Source organism: Penaeus japonicus, unplaced genomic scaffold (genome assembly GCF_977035675.1).
Source record: "Penaeus japonicus unplaced genomic scaffold, GWHDUDI00000001_assembly GWHDUDI00000009, whole genome shotgun sequence".
Taxonomy (NCBI): Eukaryota; Metazoa; Arthropoda; class Malacostraca; order Decapoda; family Penaeidae; genus Penaeus; species Penaeus japonicus.
Genome location: NW_028234411.1, coordinates 21449520 through 21469519, shown reverse-complemented (window position 1 = coordinate 21469519; position 20000 = coordinate 21449520). Strand labels below are relative to the sequence as shown.

General features: G+C 38.3%; 3 protein-coding genes across 7 annotated transcripts in view; 1 reads left to right on the top strand and 2 right to left on the bottom strand.

Annotated features, from left to right (window-relative positions):
- The window catches only part of Ssb-c31a (single stranded-binding protein c31A), a 5592-nt gene extending 221 nt beyond the window's left edge, over window positions 1-5371 (bottom strand). Inside the window, exons 1-4 of one of the 3 annotated variants that reach the window (XM_043009208.2) lie at window positions 5233-5371; window positions 3262-3379; window positions 1243-1417; window positions 1-912 (exon numbers count right to left, since the gene is read on the bottom strand). The exon at window positions 1-912 is cut by the window's left edge and continues 221 nt beyond it. In XM_043009208.2, coding sequence (XP_042865142.1) covers window positions 842-912; window positions 1243-1417; window positions 3262-3372 — 357 coding nt within the window. In that variant the 5' untranslated portion in view covers window positions 3373-3379; window positions 5233-5371 and the 3' untranslated portion in view covers window positions 1-841. Of the gene's footprint in view, window positions 913-1242; window positions 1418-3261; window positions 3380-4800; window positions 4890-5068 lie in introns of those variants that run through there. The other 2 variants (XM_043009207.2, XM_086539829.1) reach the window with 2 other exon arrangements.
- Window positions 5372-5632: 261 nt separating this feature from the next.
- Arp10 (Actin-related protein 10) lies at window positions 5633-12456 on the top strand. Its single transcript, XM_043009202.2, has 8 exons — window positions 5633-5848; window positions 6981-7133; window positions 7826-7934; window positions 8483-8658; window positions 9212-9327; window positions 9874-10103; window positions 10342-10543; window positions 10897-12456. The coding sequence occupies exons 1-8, from the start codon at window positions 5760-5762 to the stop codon at window positions 11031-11033; spliced, it is 1212 nt and encodes a 403-aa protein (XP_042865136.2). The 5' UTR covers window positions 5633-5759; the 3' UTR covers window positions 11034-12456.
- Window positions 11742-20000, bottom strand: part of LOC122248866 (uncharacterized) — a 15249-nt gene continuing 6990 nt past the window's right edge. For all 3 annotated transcript variants that reach the window (XM_043009204.2, XM_043009206.2, XM_043009205.2), the window contains exons 5-6: window positions 17393-19450; window positions 11742-14103 (exon numbers count right to left, since the gene is read on the bottom strand). In XM_043009204.2, coding sequence (XP_042865138.2) covers window positions 13940-14103; window positions 17393-19450 — 2222 coding nt within the window. In that variant the 3' untranslated portion in view covers window positions 11742-13939. The remainder of the gene's footprint in view (window positions 14104-17392; window positions 19451-20000) is intronic.

The window sequence follows — 20000 nt, the reverse complement described above, 5'->3', positions numbered from 1 at the left end:
CTGCTTTATATCTGCTACTGTACTACTTCAACCAAATACATATTACTGGTACAAGCTTCAAGAGATTTTGACCTAAGCTAATACCTTGTTTTATCAAATTCTGATGCACAATGTATGAAGAAATTCTGTATTTCACACAGAATGTCAAGTGAACCATAGCATCAATTAAGCTTGTACATTTCAAATGTTGTTACAAATTAATAAATTTATTTATATTGACATGAACAATCCAAAGACATCTACTGTTCACAAAATTTAGTCACTATACATTCTACTGTTTTTTCTAAGCAATATACAACTTATTGCATGGGGATTTTTTATTATTTTTTTATTGTGGATCCAAGTATATTCTGAATACTAAGCTTATATAAATTGTCTCATTTTAATGAAAATAATAAATGACTTGTACCTTTGTCAGACCATCCAAGTAATAAAAAATATGAAGAAACAGCCATGCTATTCTTCTAAACAGTAAGTTTAGGAACAAACAAACACAAGCAAAATACTTTTTTTTATTATGATGCTTTCTGACATCAAATGAAATTTCATCTTTTCAAAAAGTCCACAAGTCTTTCATAAAAATAAAGCAATAGATAACAAAGCAACTTTTACTTTCAGGACCACACACAAACTCTCACATGTAAAACTGAAGAGATCTTATTAATTTGGAATGGTTATGTCACTTTGTGACTGATATTTAGTATAAACATGTAGACCTCTCTATCACCATGCAAAAAATAGCAAGAATTGCTTCTTGTTTTCCAAGTTTCATTAACACACATCACATGACACTTGCATATGCAAGACACACCAAAATACACGAGAACCTCTGAAAGCAGATCTACAGCAATTTCTCAAGAGTGGTCATAGCTGACTTCAAGTTATTGTACTGGGAAACGGACAGTGAAATGCCTGGAAGAAAGAAAATATAACAAAGATTAACAATTTATACAAGGAAAATTCTAGAATACACATGTGCACCTATAAACCAATAAGCATAGAATATGAAAGCAGTATTGACATCACTAAATTCTATCAGAACACACTTGATTGCATCTATTTTATCTTTCTGGTTGAAATCCTCTCAAGACTACAAACAATAAAAAAAAGACTGGAATATCATTTAATCTATAAGAACAATAAAAATAAAATAATCAATCTCTACAACTGAAATGCAAGAAAAAGTAAGATCATCAGAGAATATACAACTCTAAATAATGATAAATGACAGAACCCACTCACCCTTCTTTCCTGGCAAGAGCTTTCCATCCTTCTCGTAGAACTCACGGATGTCGATGTAAGTCTTGCCCTTGAACTCTCTGATCGTGACCCTGCGGTTCCTATCTATGCTCATGAAGGGCTCTCCCTGTTCATTGGTGTTATGCTTGCCCGACGAAGACTTCTGTACAGGCTCGTCCTGTAATGGAGAAGGAACAAGTGGTTGCATAGTATTGGAACACCAAAATGTTTGTGATAATACTATAGTCTATTTCCTTATATAGGATACAAGTAGAATGTGGTTAGGGACCCTGAGTCACGTCAGGGTAATTCCCTTTGAAACCAGCAGTCTAAAATAATATATTTCTTTTTTCTCCACTGATGGGTATGCCAGTAGATCATTTCATAACAGCCAGTGAAAAAATCAACTAAAACTATTTATCAATTTGCTTTTACAAGCTCTGGAAATTTTTACCAATTTCTCCCCCCTCAATTCAGATATATTTTCTTTTTACTTTATAATAATAATTAATTCTTACAATGTAGCATTGCAACATTTTGTCACACTCAAGTTTGCATCTTAACAAATTCACTAGAAAATATGAATGGTAAAAACACTCTATAGTGTTGATATGGCAGAAAAATCCACTAAACACAAAATAGATTAATTTTAAAATGAGAACAGTTTTAGAATTCATCAGGTCAGACCCAGAAATTATGTTATCAATTTTATTTTGCTTATACTGTCTGCAAGTGGTTGCTATACAGGATGTGTATAGGATGTATATTGAAAGTACAATACAACCTTCATTTAGTGCCCAACTAAAGGATCTTGCAGGTCCATTAAGGTGCATAAATTTCATTAAAATTTTTGATTCACTAGTGACTGAAAATGGGGGGGCTCATAAACAAAACTTATGAATATCTTGTTTACTAAAATCTTGCAGCTGTTGTAAAATATTTCCTGGCATACCCATTTGTGGAGAAATCTTACAGAAGTCATCAAAAAATTTAATTTAGCTGCTGATTTCAAATGGAATGACCCCTGAAATATTGGCAACATTTCATAACTTTTCCTGTAATTCCATTTTCTGTTTGAATGGAAAATTGGGTATTACTATCTGATTTTAATCATTTTTATAAAGAAAATGCTGAACTGATTAAATGGTAAGAAAAAAAGGTATATACATATTTTTTTTCAAACAAGCTGAATCAAGAAATTTAACATGAAGTAACAAGTAACTGTACATCTAAAAGAGAAATGTCAAAATTCTATCTTCATTTTCAATAATCCCCCCTTTTTCCGGGGGCACACGCTGCTGCAGACCCATATGCCGGGCGATTTGCATAGTGCATTTGAAATCGTCACACTGGCTTGACCCCCCCGGTTGGGATTTTGGCTGTGTCACACGGGGTGTGGAGCACCGTCGTCATAGGGTTAAAACCCGACGGGGCACTCGCTACGCGAAGACCCATATGCCGGGCGATTGCAATATTGCATTGAAATCGTCACACTGGCTTGACGCCCCGGCATCGGGATTTTGGCTGTGTCACACGGGTGTGACGCACCGTCGTCATAGGGTTAAGAGTAACTATAGCTTGGGGTCCACTGAGGGAAGGAGAGTATATGCAATTTTATATATTGCTTGTCGCAAGTATCTGATTGCAAATAAATAGGAATTCTGCCTAGGCCATTCTTCCAATGGCCAGGCACCTGAACCTTCATTCAAATTGTGTACAGACTGGAGAAACATGCAAAAAAAAAGAGAAAAATAAACATATACAAGAGAAGTAATGGATGCATTTTTATCTCATTTTCATCAGAATTACATAATTCTGATGAAGGTTGAACTGGAACATGTCATCATCACACCTCAAATTATCTACTCTCATTTATATTTTTTCTAGCACAAAAATATACCTGATATCACTTACTACTCCTTGCCAAACACTTTTTCAAAGAGAAATGCACAAAAAAAATTGCACTGTGATCTTGGGAGAGACAATAAAACACAACATTATGTAACACAGCTATAGGCTCACCTCCACCGATGTATCACTTGTATCATCATCGTCTGAGTCAGCCTTGCGCTTCGATGACTCCTCGCTCTTGAGCTTCTTGGATTTGTGCTTCAGTTCCTTGTCCTTAGGCATTTTGGTACTGAAGGAAAAGGGGTTGTGATTACTATAGTGCCATATACTGAGTGATGTTTAGAACAATTGGTCAAATAAGCTTTCTTTCTTTCAGTATCACTAATTACCAAAATTAAAACTAGTGCTAATCTACAAGTTTATAACTAAAAGTAATAACTGTTCATAATCTCTCTTACAAAGACTTGTATAAAAGAAATCCCTCGGTATTTTTCACATTTCTCACTTGTCATGAACTGATTTAACCCTTTTGTGATCATTCACACACCTTAAGATGTACAGTCTGGGGTGGGTAATCTGTCCCTTATTATTTTCTATACCTATGATATGACATATTATGACAAAAAAAAAAAAATTTGAAGATAATATGTTTTTTTCTTGTTTGTTTTTTCCGCAAAAGGATAACATCAAAACTCTTACTAAAGAGCTGAACAGGCTATCTGCCTTATTCTGGATAAACCACTGGTGCTGTTCCTAAACATTTGCTTTACACCTAAAATGTAAAATTTGGCTCCATCGTGGACAGACAGATTCACAAATGATAATTTTCTAAATCTTATGTACCAATCACAAACTCAACCTTCTAAATGTTTACTCATAAGAGAAAAAAACACTTTTTCCAATACAAGGACCTCTAATCCGAACACCCCTCATCTCAAACAACTAATTCCCAACCATAAATACGAGAAAATAATGTCTTTAATTCTGAAATTATTTCTTTAACTGAATCACCAACATAGCATAGTGTGGCTCATTTTTCCCACACATCTCTGTGCAGCATCATCCATCCCTACTCCCACATGTACATCCCAGAAGTCGCTTTCCAGCTTCCACATGTACCATCAGAACTTTCCAATGTTTGTACATTTATTTCATGCTTTCGTTATTATTATTTGGAACAAATTAAGTGGAGGCCATACACACGAGTGATCAAAATCACTTAATTTTAACATTTTTCCCTTTCACGCTAAATTTTTCTTTGGCCTCGGTGTACGACATAGCAGGTCTTGGACCCCCAATCCTACCCCCTTCCCTCCCACGCGACCGAGCATGTTGTAGAAAAATGATAAGCCTTGGAGTACAACGTAAAAAAAAAAAAAAAAAAGAATTTTGCAAATTTTAATATATTTTAATATAAAAGCATATAAAATAATTAAATAAAAACACTATCTATAACCCAATAGTAATAAAACTAGCTCAGATCATGTAAAAAAAAAATTACAAAAAATACGATACACGTAAAAAATAAAAGCAGCCCGGGAAATTATTAAACATATGAGGTCTCCCCTTCCATGAGGACTCAGAGATCCCGATGCATGAGCAGCATGCAAACAAATCAATTTTCAAAACGTTTAAATGCAAATAAAAGCGGCCATGACACCTTCCTCCTGTGGTGCCGCGGCTTAGTCCGGAACCACGTCGGCTCTGTACCTTGGAAGACTCGTGCGGAAACGACTTAGAAACGACGTTAAAAAAGCGATTTTGAAACACGTGCAGCAAAACCCGCCCAGACAGACACTCACTCGCCGCCTATACCCACCAAGGAAACTTAACGCCGCTAATGTATTTTCTCAGCAATTACACCTAAATCACCCACGAACATGCACTCAAATGAGACTCCCTACTTTCCGCAACCACCTGAAAAAGCAACGAGGACGAGTAAAAGGGATAAAAGAGAGAAAAACGGCCGAAAACCCACCGAGTCTAGACACGAGCCTGGTGGACGCGAGGAGGGAATGCGGGACCAATGGCGGCAAACGCGGAGTTATTTTGTTTTTTTCTGAGGAGAAGCGGGGAGGAACTTGCCGTTTGCTTGGCTCTGGCGAAGGACTGGGATTTTGCGTTGCAGGAGGGTATGCTTACCGGGCGTTGGGAGTGTGAGGAGGACACGAATTTTGGATTTTTTGCCTCGATGGTCGTTCCTCGGTTGAAGCTTCTGTCTCAGTCCGTGGGCGAGGATCGATAATGGCTTGGGTTTATTAATATCTAGATGTGAAAACGTTAATGTATGTGATCAGTGATGAGATCTTTTACATGGAATAATATTATCAGACCCTTCATTGAAGTCAATAATGTGAATTAACGTTGAAAACTATCAATTACCAGTATTTAAATACCGAACGATGAGACCATCCACAGATATTCACACGCATTCGAACAATATGAGGAAAGTATCCCCCGCAGCCCCAAAGAACCAATCAGAAAGAAGCTTTACAAAACAATAATATTTGTGTCCAATCAGAACTCCGTATGATGACGCACCTGAAGTCTCCCTTTCCCATCCAAATACGCCCGTGAGATGAGGGACGGGCCGAGTGTCAACATTAGGGATCCAGAGTGACTGAAAGAGACCGATATTTATCCCAGATTTCTGGATTTCTGACGCCGAAATGCCGCTCTACGAAGGTCTGAGTGGGATTGGACTGATCAATGAGAAGAACACTACGGTTGTGTTCGATTTTGGGACGGCTTATACTAAGTAAGTGGATGTTTCGTGTTAGGTTTTGCTGGAAATCGAGAGTAAATTTTAAGTAAATTTTATATTTGGAATTTTGTCATTAGAAGTCTACCATAAGTATCTAAGATGTGATAGTGCTGCAAAAGATATATCAATTGATAATATTTTTATTAGCATAATATCCTTTTTGTCATGCCAGTCATGCATGGAAATTCATGATGTTTTTGGGATGGTTTTGAGACACAGGCTCCCGTCGTCCCAGCCGACTTTTTGGGCTGTATTTCCAAGGATGCTTTAGGGAGGCTTTGAAGGAATAATGGGAGTAGGTTGGCATAGCTCCCGAAAACCAACCCTTTCCAAGAGCAATTTTCCCGTTTGATCAAGACACAGCTCCTCAAGGCCTTTTGGCAAGGAACTGCTTTTGGAAATTTGCAATGCATAGTACTTCTAGCACTAGATCAAAGCCAAATTTGCAACATCTGATTTCCTAAGCAATTATGTCAATCTGTAGTATGTGGTGGAATCAAAGTAATTTGTAATTGGGATGTGTATTTTGAGTAACTGTTCCAGGTTGAACCACCGATGGTTAGCATGAACATGGGTGGTGTTGTTATCCTGGTGCCTGATCCTCTTTTTAACCTAACAAGTTAGGGAGTTGATCTTCAAACTTAAGAGTGTCAGTGGATATTTGCTACCTCCCAGCTGAACTGCTGAAGTCTGGTGGCAAACCCATGGTTTGTGGATTGCATACTGTCCAGTATCATACCTTCAGACCTGGTATGGGGTGTGGTCTTCCCTCTCTGGGAGGGGAAAGGGGATTGGTTGGACTGCGGCAATCATCATGGCTTTACACTGCTCAGAATACCAGACAAGATGTTCGTTCAGACCAGGTAGTCAAGAGATCAATTGGCCTGGCAGCAGGAGCCAAGAACTTGCTTGACAAGGGTATTTGGTGATGCAGGTACCTGTGCTAAAGGACCAAGCTACTTGTCTTTAAGGCCCTCATATTGCCAGGCCGCTTGGCAGGAGTAACCCTTGTGTCTGGAATGCAGCATCTTTATCAATAGTATTTTATGTGTGTGTGTGTGTCTGTGTGTATACATGTAAATGTATATGCAAGCCTGTATCCTATATTATCATTTGACCCTTTCAGAGCTGGCTTTGCTGGAGAGAATGGACCTAGGGTCATCTTGAGATCTGAGGTCAAGTGTAGGGAGACAGGTGACCTCGTACCCGTATTCGACACCCAGGATAAAGAGGAACTTCGTCATCGCATGGTTGACTTCATTCACAAACTCTATTTCAAGTGAGTGATGTTATTTTGGCATGGTTCTAGAGATGTTAGTTTCCTGACTACTTACTACACCAAAGGATTTTCAGTAAGCATAAGAGATATTGGATTATGGAATAGAATTTAAGTGATGCGAGCCAAGTAATTAGGTCTTGAATTTAAATTTGTTTATTTACTTGGGCTTTGTTCAGAGTGAATTGGCTTTTAGTTTTTGAAGATGAACCTGACATTAGAAAGCCTTTTTACTATAAAGGGCAAAAATATTTAATTATTTATTTATTTTACTGATATGTTTCCTGTCTGTGTTATCTTGTTCAATATCCTGTTTAAATCCATAGATATTTATTCTTAACCCCTAAAATCTGAGTATTATTGATAGAGTAGGTTGTCCAGCCTAGCCCATCAGACCACTCCTACCCACCCCACACTTTCAGTACTTATCTTGAACTTTGTCTTTTCATCTAGTGGTATTATCAACACACTTTCTGGTGTAGAAAATTGTACCTTCTTACTCTTCAAGCTACAAAGAAGAAATTTACCCAGGGTGGAAGTTGTTGACTGAGAACAAAAATTACCATTTTTAGGATTATGGAAAATTGATAATTTGTTTATCCACAGGTATGTAAGAAATGTATATCGCATTAATATTATATGTATTGTCTTAAAAAGCCAGTGCTATATTTACACCTCTAAATTCCCCTGAACAGGCACTTGCTTGTGAATCCCAAGGACAGAAGGGTCGTAGTCGTCGAGAACCTCTTGACCCCCTCCAATACGCGAAACATCTTAGCCAAAGTTCTCTTCAGACACTATGAGGTAGTCCTTTTGCTTTCAATTCCATGCTGGTTGGTTGGATTTTTCATTCTGTGAATTATGGTGAAAACTACTTCTTTCTTACTGGTATTTTTAACTTTATTCTTCTTTTATTGAATGTGGCAATAACATTTTTTTCTTTTCTTTTCTTTTCTTTTCTCTTCTTTTGTATGTTTTATGTTTATTAGGAAGGATAATGGCATACCGATCATACTACTAATACTTTATTATGATTTACCTCGAAGTTCAGACTCTAGTTGATTGTTGAATTTTAACCTCTTTTATTATCACTGCTTAGTTTGTTGGAAAGAAATAGTTTGCAGCTCTTTCACATATTTAAGATGCTTAGTTTTATGCTTTCCAGATTGCATTTACTTTCACTTTTTCAGATTTCTAGCATTATTATTATTGCTATTATTGTTTCTATTATCATAATCCTTTTTTTAGTAGTGTCATCATCATCACCACCATCATTAGTAATATTATCTTTATTAATATCATTACCTTTATCATTATCATTATTATTATCATTATCATCATTACCATTCCAGGTCTTATCAGTAGTGTTTGCCCCATCCCACCTGGTAGCATTAATGACCCTGGGAATCAGCACTGGCATGGTGATGGACATAGGCTATCAAGAGGCCACGCTCATACCCGTGTTTGAGGGTGTCCCAATTCTGTCGGCCTGGGAAGCTCTATCATTGGGAGGCAAAGCAATTCATAGGTAATTCTTTAAAAGTTTGATAATGATACTGTTTTGTCTTCTTTTTCTTCTTCTTCTTCTTTTTCTTATATTTTTATTTTAAGACTTGAAGGTACGGTACATTCACTGAGAAAAGTCTTGATGAGTCTTTTAATTTTTTGTGTTGGTGCTTTTGTGTACTGTGATGCGTGTTCCAGAGGTTTTTACTAATGAAACTATAATTACTTGGGCATTTTTTGTTGTATTTTTATATTGAAAATACAACTGTTATGATTGATAAATTTTTATTGCAAGTTTTAAATTTAGCTATATTCTAGATTGAAAATATAATTGTTATGATTGATAATTTTCCATTGAAAGTTTTAAAAATAGCTATATTATAAATTGAGAAAAATGAGTAGATACAAAGAAGGAATGTATAGAATATTTATAAATTGATATTGTTTGCAACTTTTTATCCCCTTAGATATGGTATTTCATTGATTTAAGATTTTTTTTTCTTTCTTTTTCTTCTCTTTTCTTTTCTTTTTTCTTAAAATTGTGACCCCATAATTTTATTTTTCTCAAATTTCAGTTCTTTAAGCGAGTTGTTGCTAGATCGCGGATTGTCAGTGGGAGAGGATGGGAAGGAACAGAGGCTCTCTTCAGTAGTGGAAACTCTCCCGGAAAAAGTCTTAGAGGATATAAAAGGTATGTTAACTCTACACTTGCTGGGTCATGATTCTCTCTCTCTTTCTCTCTCTTTTCTTTCCCTTTTTCTTTCTCTCTTTCTTTCTCTCTCTCTTTCTCTCTCTCTTTCTCTCTCTCTTTCTCTCTCTCTTTCTCTCTCTCTTTCTCTCTTTCTCTCTCTTTCTCTCTCTTTCTCTCTCTTTCTCTCTCTTTCTCTCTCTTTCTCTCTCTCTCTCTCTCTCTCTCTCTCTCTCTCTCTCTCTCTCTCTCTCTCTCTCTCTCTCTCTCTCTCTCTCTCTCTCTTCTCTCTCTTCTCTCTCTTTCTCTCTTTCTCTCTTTCTCTCTTTCTCTCTCTCTCTCTCTCTCTCTCTCTCTCTCTCTCTCTCTCTCTATCTTTCTCTCTTTTTTTCTCTCTTTCTCTTTCTCACTCTCTTTCTTTTCCTCTCTCCCCCTCTCCCCCTCCCCTTCTCCCTCTCCCTCTTCCTTCCTTGTATCCTGTATTTAATATTTAGAATATTCATAGTATTTTTCATCTATAAAGCTTTTTTTTTTTTTTTTTCTCAATAGTTCAGACTTGCTTCGTCTCAACACTGGAACGTAGCTCAAAGCTGCAGAGCAACAAGTACGACCGATCAGTCGAGCCCCCTCCCCCTCCGCCTGCTGTGCTGTACCCCGTGTCTGGCAGTCGCAACCTCACCATCCCGGGCACAGTGAGGGAGCTGGCTACTGAGGTTCTCTTTGAGCAAGATCGTGATGCACTTAGTCTGGCAACGATTATTCTGGATTCTTTACAGAAGGTATGTGTGGGGTTGTTGGAGGGAGTAGCCTTATGTTAGTCCGTGGAAAGTGTCTTTTTTGTTTTTGGTGTAAATTTGGATTTGGCTTGTATGTGACTGCTTAAAAGTGATCAAAAATGATAGTTCAAGTTGAAGGAAAAACACAGCATCTCAGTAGTAAGCAATCAAAGAAAAAGATTATATCCTGTATGTGGATGCTTATACCCAATTTATTCTCTTAATCTTTTCCTTCCGTCAGTGTCCAATCGATACCCGCCGAGTGCTTGCAGAGAACCTGGTCATCATTGGAGGCACTGCCAGCACTTTAGGCCTCAGACACCGCCTTCTAGCCGAAGTGCGCACTCTAGCCGCCTCCGAGGCATACAGCAAAGTGGTGAAGATTGACTCTTTCAAGATTCACAATCCACCTGCCAAGGCTAATTATGTGGCCTGGCTGGGAGGTAAGACTGTAATAGGGTGGATGACTGAGTTAGAGCGATTTTGGCTTAGTGTGATAGGAAAAGTGAGTCAGTGTAGAAATGGATAAGTAACTGAGTTTGTAACTCAAAATGCCAGAAAGCATTAACTCTAAAATCCTTGTTTTATGAAAATTGAGAGAAAGGAAATAAGTGAATGGGTCAGTATTCCTATGTGTGTGTGCTTGTGTAATTACTTTATTTTCTCTTCCTCTCTTTTTATAATGATCATCAAAACTGGTTTTATATTCTAATCCAGTAGTAATGTTACAAATAAAAGTTTCTATATCTTTTTTTTTCTTCAGACAATTCAGCTAATTTTCTGTTTTGCTCCTCAGGTGCCATCCTTGGAGGGACAGAGGCAGTGGCCCTGCGCACGCTGCCCCGCGACCAGTTCTTGGTGAATGACAGAGTGCCCGACTGGTGCGACCTCTCATGCAACCTGAAGGAAGAGAGGGACGAGAAATCGGCATGATCTCCCGTTGGACCTTCCGCTTAATCTTTTTCACCTCCTACTTTATCTTCATCTTTCAGACTTTCTTGAACTCTGGGATCTTCATTTTCTTGACCTTGATCTTCCACTTGACCTTCAATATTTTCCACTTGACCTCTCTGTGTGGCCATGTGGTACCAAAATAGCCACCTCTAATATGCTGTGGTTTGGCTTTCGTTTCATTTCCAATATTTCTGCGCATATTCTGAAATGCCTGGTCGGATCTGTATATATTTTTGTATTTATTAGAATGGCATTCCAGGTTCGAGAATATAAGTGAAAGTGAATGTCTTTTTCACAATTTCCATGTGATTTTTATCTTGAAATTTAAGTGAGGAAGCATTAGGCAATGATAAAGGTTATCATAACATTTTATCAGATGACTCTCATTCTGGAAATGTATGTTCATGCAGTAAGAGAAGGTTGATATGTTATTTTATACGATAGCAGAAATCTTCCCAGCTTAAACAGTTTTTTTTTTGTTTTTTATCATTATTGTTTTTGTTGGTAATTAGTAGGATTTTACAACCAAAGACTGACTGGCTGGGGGAAAAAAATATATCTAAATTCATGCTCATGTATCATTGTAAGATGTTTGTCATTTTAATACCTTTTCTACAATTAACTAATTTTGGTCCCAATTGCACTCATGGTTTTTTCTAGTATATAGGGTAATTCTCATACACATAATTATTTCTGCTTATTTATTTTCGCAGAATATTTTATAATACTATAATATATTTTTTATTTACATGTAGATTTTTTTCTTTTGTAATACACAATAGAGAGCATGCAATATGAAGAGATATTGGAGTTTAATAAGACTCAATCACACACAATATATTTCTGCAAAAGAGGGACACTATGAACAATGTTTTATCTTTAGGATTAAATCAGACAGCTTAAAAATGTTTTTAAGATAAAACCAGTGGCCCTTTGAGTATCCAAAGGCAAAATTCTTATAAAGATGACTAGCACATGCAGTAATTTGTAGTATTATATAATATTCGTTATGTAATCCCAAAGAACACACCAAGTTAAAATGTCAGGTAACATCATGCTTTTTGTCACTTTTTATTTTGTCTGTGAAAGATGACCATCCCCAGGTTAACCTCCACTTGAGATTGTTAAAGAGTTAACGAGGTGACAAGTCTTCTTCCAGTATTTCTGTATGTATGTATATAATGCAATCTTGCTCATATCAGCTTAAAAAGAGTGTGGCAGCTTTAACTAGAATATATTGGTACACATCTCAACTTCCAGATTTATTTTCAAACATACCACACCTTGATTTACTCTATTGTTATCGTTATTGGCCTCATTTACATCATTTTTCATTACAATTATTTTTGGAATGAATGGAGAGAAATAGTGATTGTTCTCTAATGAAACTGATCAATATTAATGATATAGTTTTAATGATCTTTTGAATAATTTTAAATTTTGACAATCTAATCCTTGCTCTGCAAAAAAAAAGAAACTTCAGAAAACAAAAAGTTTTATAATTTTAAAAGTGGACCAAAAATAACTAGTGAACATATTTTGGACATCATTATACATGTTCACTGATTAGTTTCTCCAAAAACCTCTGGCATACATCTATTACTTTTACATGAACACAATTAAAATACTTGTCATTAGATTCAAACATATTGATACTATTACTAATTCAGATACGTAGAAGGGAGTCTATATACAATTTTTTTTTACACTTCTGTATCAGAAATCACCATCCAAGTACGATATTTACAAAAACAAACATTCTCATTGTGTGGAACATATTAAGCTATGGCGCGCTGTAAGTTGTGACCAGTTACATCTTTTTTTTTTAATACATCTTTTTTTTTTAATAAAGATGTAACTTCACAAAAGACAGCCCATTCCAGACCACAGGACTTCTTGTAGATGTCCAAGTAGGCATTATACAGCCTTATCAAATGAATTTACAGTTTTGTGGGGTAAATCCTTTGAACACTTTGAACAGTATATATCTTACTCTCTAAGCCTAACATATAACAAACTTTTATGTGCAGTTATAAAACACAGAAAAGAACTGATGTAATTTTTTAACACTATTAAGATTAGAAAACCTTGGAAACATTTAATCATTTTTCATCAGAATAACACGCAACTACATGGCATAACATATGCCACATACAAAAATAAATTATTGGTCCCATACATTCGTACTCGCATTCGGCTGTTATATAATACATAATCTAGACTTGGAAATCATATGCACGTCTGGCGTCCATCAGGAAGCATTACATTCTTAACGCTGAAGTGCAGTATTTTTTATTTTTTATTTTTTAACTCGGCTTGTGAAATATAAAACTTAAAACTTACTTTATACTGTACACTCCGTAAAACACTAAGCACAAGTATCCAGAAGTATACACATTCTCCGCATTCTTTAACATCAATAATCGAACATACCTATTAGCTGTGATAAAACATCTTTAAAAAATCCATTTCCCATCTTGATAATGCAAATTCCGGTGCTTCGTGTAGTATGCCCTTTTAAATTACTTTTTAGTTCTCTGAAGAATATCCAAAAGCATTTTAAATGGCATTAAAAGGGTAATTCTAGTGATAATCAGTTCGAAGCTTCGGGTTCGCGAAAACGGTTCAGTTTCGTTGAAGTGTAAGTTGAAGTGTAAATGCTGCGACCCATCCACTTTCCTCTACCCATTCGTAAGTGGAAAATCAATTCTCTCGAGAGTCAGAATTTAGATATTACAGTGAACAATGTCATCTTTGTCTCATTGTACCATGACCCTTTCATATGGAATTTACTGCATAACCAAGAACTAATCTCGTCAACAGTACCAAAAGATAGACTAGGAAAAGATAAAGAAATGGAAAGAAAAATTAAATGAGAAAAAAAACTAAATGAAGTACGATGGATCCCAGTCAACACATTGCACGGTCACGTTTGCGTTTCTCTTAACCTTCTTGTTATCTATTGCTGTCATCCACTTGGTGTGTGCAGGTAGCTGGTCAAGGCACGGTCCTCCCTCATCACTGACTGCGAACAAATCGTCTCCTATTCCTGTTGATGAACAAAACCTTCGTTAGATTATATATGTTCCTCAAGACCAGTGGACTCTTCAGAGTACGGATAGCGACCCCGGTAGTGGGTCACTGCGATAGTAATGGCAGTAGGTAGTAGATGAAAGACGAAGCCAAACAACAAAGGGGTTCCGTGCTGGATAAAGATGTAAAATTATGATTAGTATGAAATTCTGTCCGACAAAGGCGCGAGTATAACACATGAACCCTAAGGCCCTGTCCTCACCACCAGCAGTGCCCGTGTAGAGACAAGCATCTATGACGTCAGGAGTGAGAGCCTTAACATTTCGATGGGTTGACCGTGGTTACATGTACCTGCTTTTTGGTAACACTGCTTGTCCGCACGGGTGCTGCCCCTCGCCACTAGGGAGCAGTAACCTTGCCTCGCTTGGGACCAGACAGACCTTGTCTAAACCGGTGGTAGCTCACGTCTTATTTCACAACGATGCGGCCAAAAAAGCATGGTAGATTAGGAATAATGTTTCTCTAGATTAATGATATGGCAATGCATATACCAATTAGTGGCGGGCCTGCAGTGCGGTGCTCCCCATTTTAACCTGGTCACGTTTTCATTTTATTCTCGGGAAGGGGTGAGGGTTGGGGGGGGGGGGTAGCTGTATGAGCTCTCTGCGCTGCTGGACCAGTGCTACCTCCCCCATAATCAGCTTCCCCCCCCAAAAAAAAATGAAAATAATAATAATAAATGAATAAATAAACTCCTAGTCACGCCACTGATACCAATTAGAAAGACGGGACATAGTATGCCAATCGAAAGACTACCAACACCAGGCGACCAGCTGGGTGCGGTTAGATGATGACGGCCTTGCAGTCATCTTACCACAGAGCGCAGGCTGGATCCGGTATGTTGCCGACCCCTGGCCTTGACTCTGAAGCAAAATATTTCAAATGTAACTACTCATTGAGTCTTATAAACTCGGACTTCATTTTGTTGTATGGTTGTATGGAAAGCTCGTGTTTGAGGAAATGCATGCGATGACACTTAAGAGTTTGTCGTCAATGAACATGTTTGACCAAGGTTACGAAGGGGTGAACGTCAGGTGTCCGAAATATTCGCTTGATTAAGACTCTGTGAGTTTGTTAATGAGTAGACTAGGGACTTTAAAGTGGTGAGTGTCATCATTTACAATATCATGCCAAATATTCTTATGCAGACACGGGGATTTCAGTGGATTTTAGACAATTCACTTTATAGTAATTGCATTAATTAATAAAGATACATGCAAAAAATATCGTAGCTTTGAGGTAGTGTGGGGATTCATTATTGATATTACCAGATGTACTAATTCGAATTTTAGTTCATATAAAAGGAGTAGGATACTTATTAAAATATACGAGTTCGTGAATTGTACTTTGAATCCTGTTATTTAAATATGTTTTCGTTTTTACGGATTTTCTTGACTATCTTTAAGCTTGGTTTGATCTATTAAGATTCAACCCTTCCCATCATCTGCAACTTTTCTGACTCCCACCTAGCATGCCCAGCTGACCAACTGTCCCGTCACAGCGCGTTGCCTCGCACCGAACCTACTGACTCTAACCTGACACACCTTGCAGCATATGACACGTGGATGGCATTAAAGCAAACCTCTACCTCATTCAAGGGACGTAGCTAAACATCACACACGCACACGCACACACATACACACACACACACACACACACACACACACACGTGCACAAACAAAATATTGCCACGTACTGACATAGTTCATTATGATTTAAAATGCGCGCGTAATAAAGAAAACGGTTGGTCACTAATTTGAAAAGTAGACTGGGAAAATAATTCTTGATTTCCTTCTTGTCTTGTTTTCGAGATTATGGCATTGAGGAAATGTCACTTTAAACACTCTATAAAGATCAAGATAACTAATACAAAAAAAAAAAAAAATCTTGAAATACCTCAAACTTGGAAATTTCACACCCCTGTTTACCGACGTGTCCTCTTACTACTGGCCACCAAAACTTGAAAACATTTCGAAGATTTTAGAGTAGTAAAATAGATTTAACTTCCGATTGATCAAAATATAAAATGCTGGTAAGTCCTCTTTCATTTTGAAAGGCGTGTCTTCTTCAAGTTAGGGAAGTTGTGAATAGGCCTACATAAACAATAACCGTTCAAGAAAAAAAAAAATACATGGCGAACGAAACTCTAATTTAGAAAGAAACGTATCTTACTACAGATACGTAGCGTGTAAACCAAGCCTGGGACAAAATCAAAAATATGAAAAATAAAACACCGCTTTGCAAGCCCAATAAAAAATAAGCTTGGTTAAGCTTAGAAATCTCAACAGCATTTCATATCCTTCAAATAGTTAGATAATGTAGTGAAAAAGATTTTTTTTTAAATGGGAAAACTAAGGATCTTAGCATAAAGAGCCATTAAAATATACTCCAGATGAATTGTAAAATCTGTATCCATTCCAGATCAACAATAATGTTACCATTACTTCACGCCATGAACCATTTGGCACAGAACACATGTTGAATGTGAAAACAGCATTCCCAGATTTCACTTACATTCTGTTTCGGGCGAGACAAGACAATATTATGTTCACGTTCAACATGAGTTTTTCCTTGAATATGTGTAAAAATTTTACATCATTGATTAGTTATTCTCAGTGGTATCTATCAGTGAGTTTTACGAGCTTAATAAAGATCATGAGAGTGCCTTGGATTATCATGTCGCGAAGACAAGGTTGTAACGAGTTTTATAAATGTGAAGGATTATGTACTAAGGTCGTTATCTGCCATAAATGGGACTACAGAATCTGTTATATATCATAATAAGTACATAGTCCCTACTTTAGTAATATTAACCTAGTAGAGAAATCTGGTTTAAAAATTAGCCGTTATTACTACGCAGTCCACAAGAAAGTGCTGGACTCTCTGGTAAAGAAATGGCGTCTTGCGTTATAAGAACATACCACTTAATTCTGTGATGCTAGTCGCAACAAGAGACTTATTTATGAGAGATACCAAGATAGGAGGGAAAGGTATATAATGCTGCAGTATTGGTAACTACAGGGTGTATTATCTAAAGCACAGGTAAGCAGACAAAGTCTGGGAAGAGGGTTTATCAGCAGGTATTTGGTATAGATCATTCGGTAATTTCCATTTTATACATTAGCACTTAGTAACAGAAATTATACGCAAGTCTCTTGGTTTTTTTTTAAGACAATACATTTATGCGCGTTGTGTGTAAACATTTGTTTTACTAAAGCATCCACAGACAATGAAGAAAGACTCACCTATCCACCAGAAATGGCCCGTTTCAGAGCGGGTGATCATGTATTCGGCGCCGCTCATGTAAGTGTAAACATCTGGCTGACACTGCACGATTTCTTCCTCGTCGACTTCATTATTCGGGCTCTCGATGTGCGAATCCTTATAATCTTGCAAAAGTGTCAAGTTGAAATTCCTTCTGGCGCGCTTCGCTTGCGTTCGATCGCGCAGTGGCTTAGGCTTAGACTTGGCAGGAATAGGGTGTGTTCCCGCTGCGCACGGCTCGGTTGGCGTTTTCTCCGTCGAGGATAATGATTCTAGGGGTGAGGACACGCACTTCGAGAGTTTGTTCAGCATAGCCAACGTCTCCTGAAGGATGCTCTTCTTCCGCGCAGGTTTCTTGGGTAGCATGTTACTCAAAACCATAGAACTATCTGTTTGCCGGACTTGTGACTGGGCGGATAGCAGGTGAGCCAGAAGGTCGTCTTGCTGCTCGTTTGAGGGGGTTTCTTTACGCTTGCTTTGTTGGATGTCTCGCTGGCCCTCTTGCCGACTTCCTTGCCAGTTATCTAACATCTCATATTGCTGGCCATTTGCTAGATCAACTTGACAGTCATTTGAGTGATCACTTTGCCGATCATTTACCAAATCGAAATGACCGCCATTTAACATATCAGCCTGTCGACCATTTTGCTGGTTCCTTGATAGCTCAACTTGCTGACCATCCTGCAGGCCACTTCTCCGCCCATTTGCCATGTCAAGAAGCTGGCTACTTAACATATCATCTTGCTGGCCATCCTGCAGGCCACTTCTCCGCCCATTTGCCATGTCAAGAAGCTGGCTACTTAACACATCATCTTGCTGGCCATCCTGCAGGCCACTTCTCCGCCCATTTGCCATATCAAGAAGCTGGCTACTTAACATATCATCTTGCTGGCCATCCTGTAGACCACCTCTCCGCCCATTTGCCATGTCAAGAAGCTGGCTACTTAACATATCAATTTGCTGGCCATTCTGCAGACCACCTTTCCGCCCATTTGTCATGTCAAGAAGCTGGCTACTTAACATATCATCTTGCTGGCCATTCTGCAGACCACCTTTCCGCCCATTTGTCATGTCAATAAGCTGGCTACTTAACATATCAACTTGTTGGCTATCCTGCAGGCTACTTCTCCGCCCATTTGCCATATCAAGAAGCTGGCTACTTAACATATCTTGCTGGCCATTCTGCAGACCACCTTTCCGCCCATTTGAAATGTCAATTTGTTGGCCATTCTGCAGACCACCTTGCCGGCCATTTGTCATGTCAATAAGCTGGCTACTTAACATATCAACTTGTTGGCTATCCTGCAGACCACCTCTCCGCCCATTTGTCATGTCAATAAGCTGGCTACTTAACATATCAATTTGCTGACCATTCTGCAGATCAGCTTGCCGCCCATTTGACATGTCAATAAGGCGGCTACTTAACATATCATCTTGCTGGTCATTCTCCAGACCACCTTGCCGCCCATTCGCCATGTCAACAAGCTGGCTAGTTAACATAACTTGTCGATCGCGCATATCGTCTTGCTTATCCAACGAGTTGTCTACTTGGTCAATTTCAAGGTCGTCGTGCCACGCGTCCGCTCGGCCGTCTTGGAAACCCGCGCCATCGTCTTCGAGGTGGAACTGATCGTCCGCCAACGCTCTCAGAAAGTCGATGCTCGCCTGCTGGTTCCGGCTCCTCTGGCTAGACATCGAGAACCGCTTCACCCTCGAGAGGGTCTTCCGGGTCGAGGAGGAGGAGGAGAACGGCGACTGGACCTTCACCTTCGGAAGGTTCTTGTTCTTGCCGCTCATCTGTCTGAAGAGCGACTCGAGGGCCCCCTCGCCTTTCGTGACCGTCGAGGGGAGCTGACGGGGCCCCGGTGGCGGCGTCATCAAGGCCAAGCCCTTCGTCAGACTCATGGCCTTTGTCAGCGCCTCCTGCTCGAGTCTGGCGATCTCATCCCGCTTGAGTTGCTCTACGACGTCGGTCCGCCCGTAGTAACCGCGGAAGCATTTATGGCCCTTCACCTTAACCTTCCGGCACTTGCACTGGCCTGCAGGAGAGGAGAGCCAGATGGGGAAGGTCATCCAAGAGGTTAAGTGAAAGAGAAAAAAAAAATGCAGAGGAAACAATGATAACAATTAGCATAGCGATATTATCCTTCATGGTAGCAGTGGTTAGGATTGAATAAATAGTAAGAATTATGAATTATGAAAAACTTTAATTCTTATGAAATAACTCCAGTCTCTTAGACGAATACCACAGTGTTTAATGAAATGAAGCTTATGAGAACAATGAAACAATTAATACATGAAAATTAAAAACTAAGATTAATTAGCAGTATATAAGTTCTTAATATACTTTAAACATAAATTCTGAAAAATCATGGCTATTCTCATACTGAATAGACGTAACCGCAACTCAAATAACAAAATGGAACGATAGTTTATCTGCGTTGTGTCTTTTTTATGTCTGTCGCCCTTTCTTATGTCTTAAGTAAGCATTTCAAAAACACTTATTTTATATGCCTGTACAATAAGCGCGTTATACCAATCTTTAAATGAAATCAATCTATCTTCTGTGGTATACGAGTGTTCGTCAGT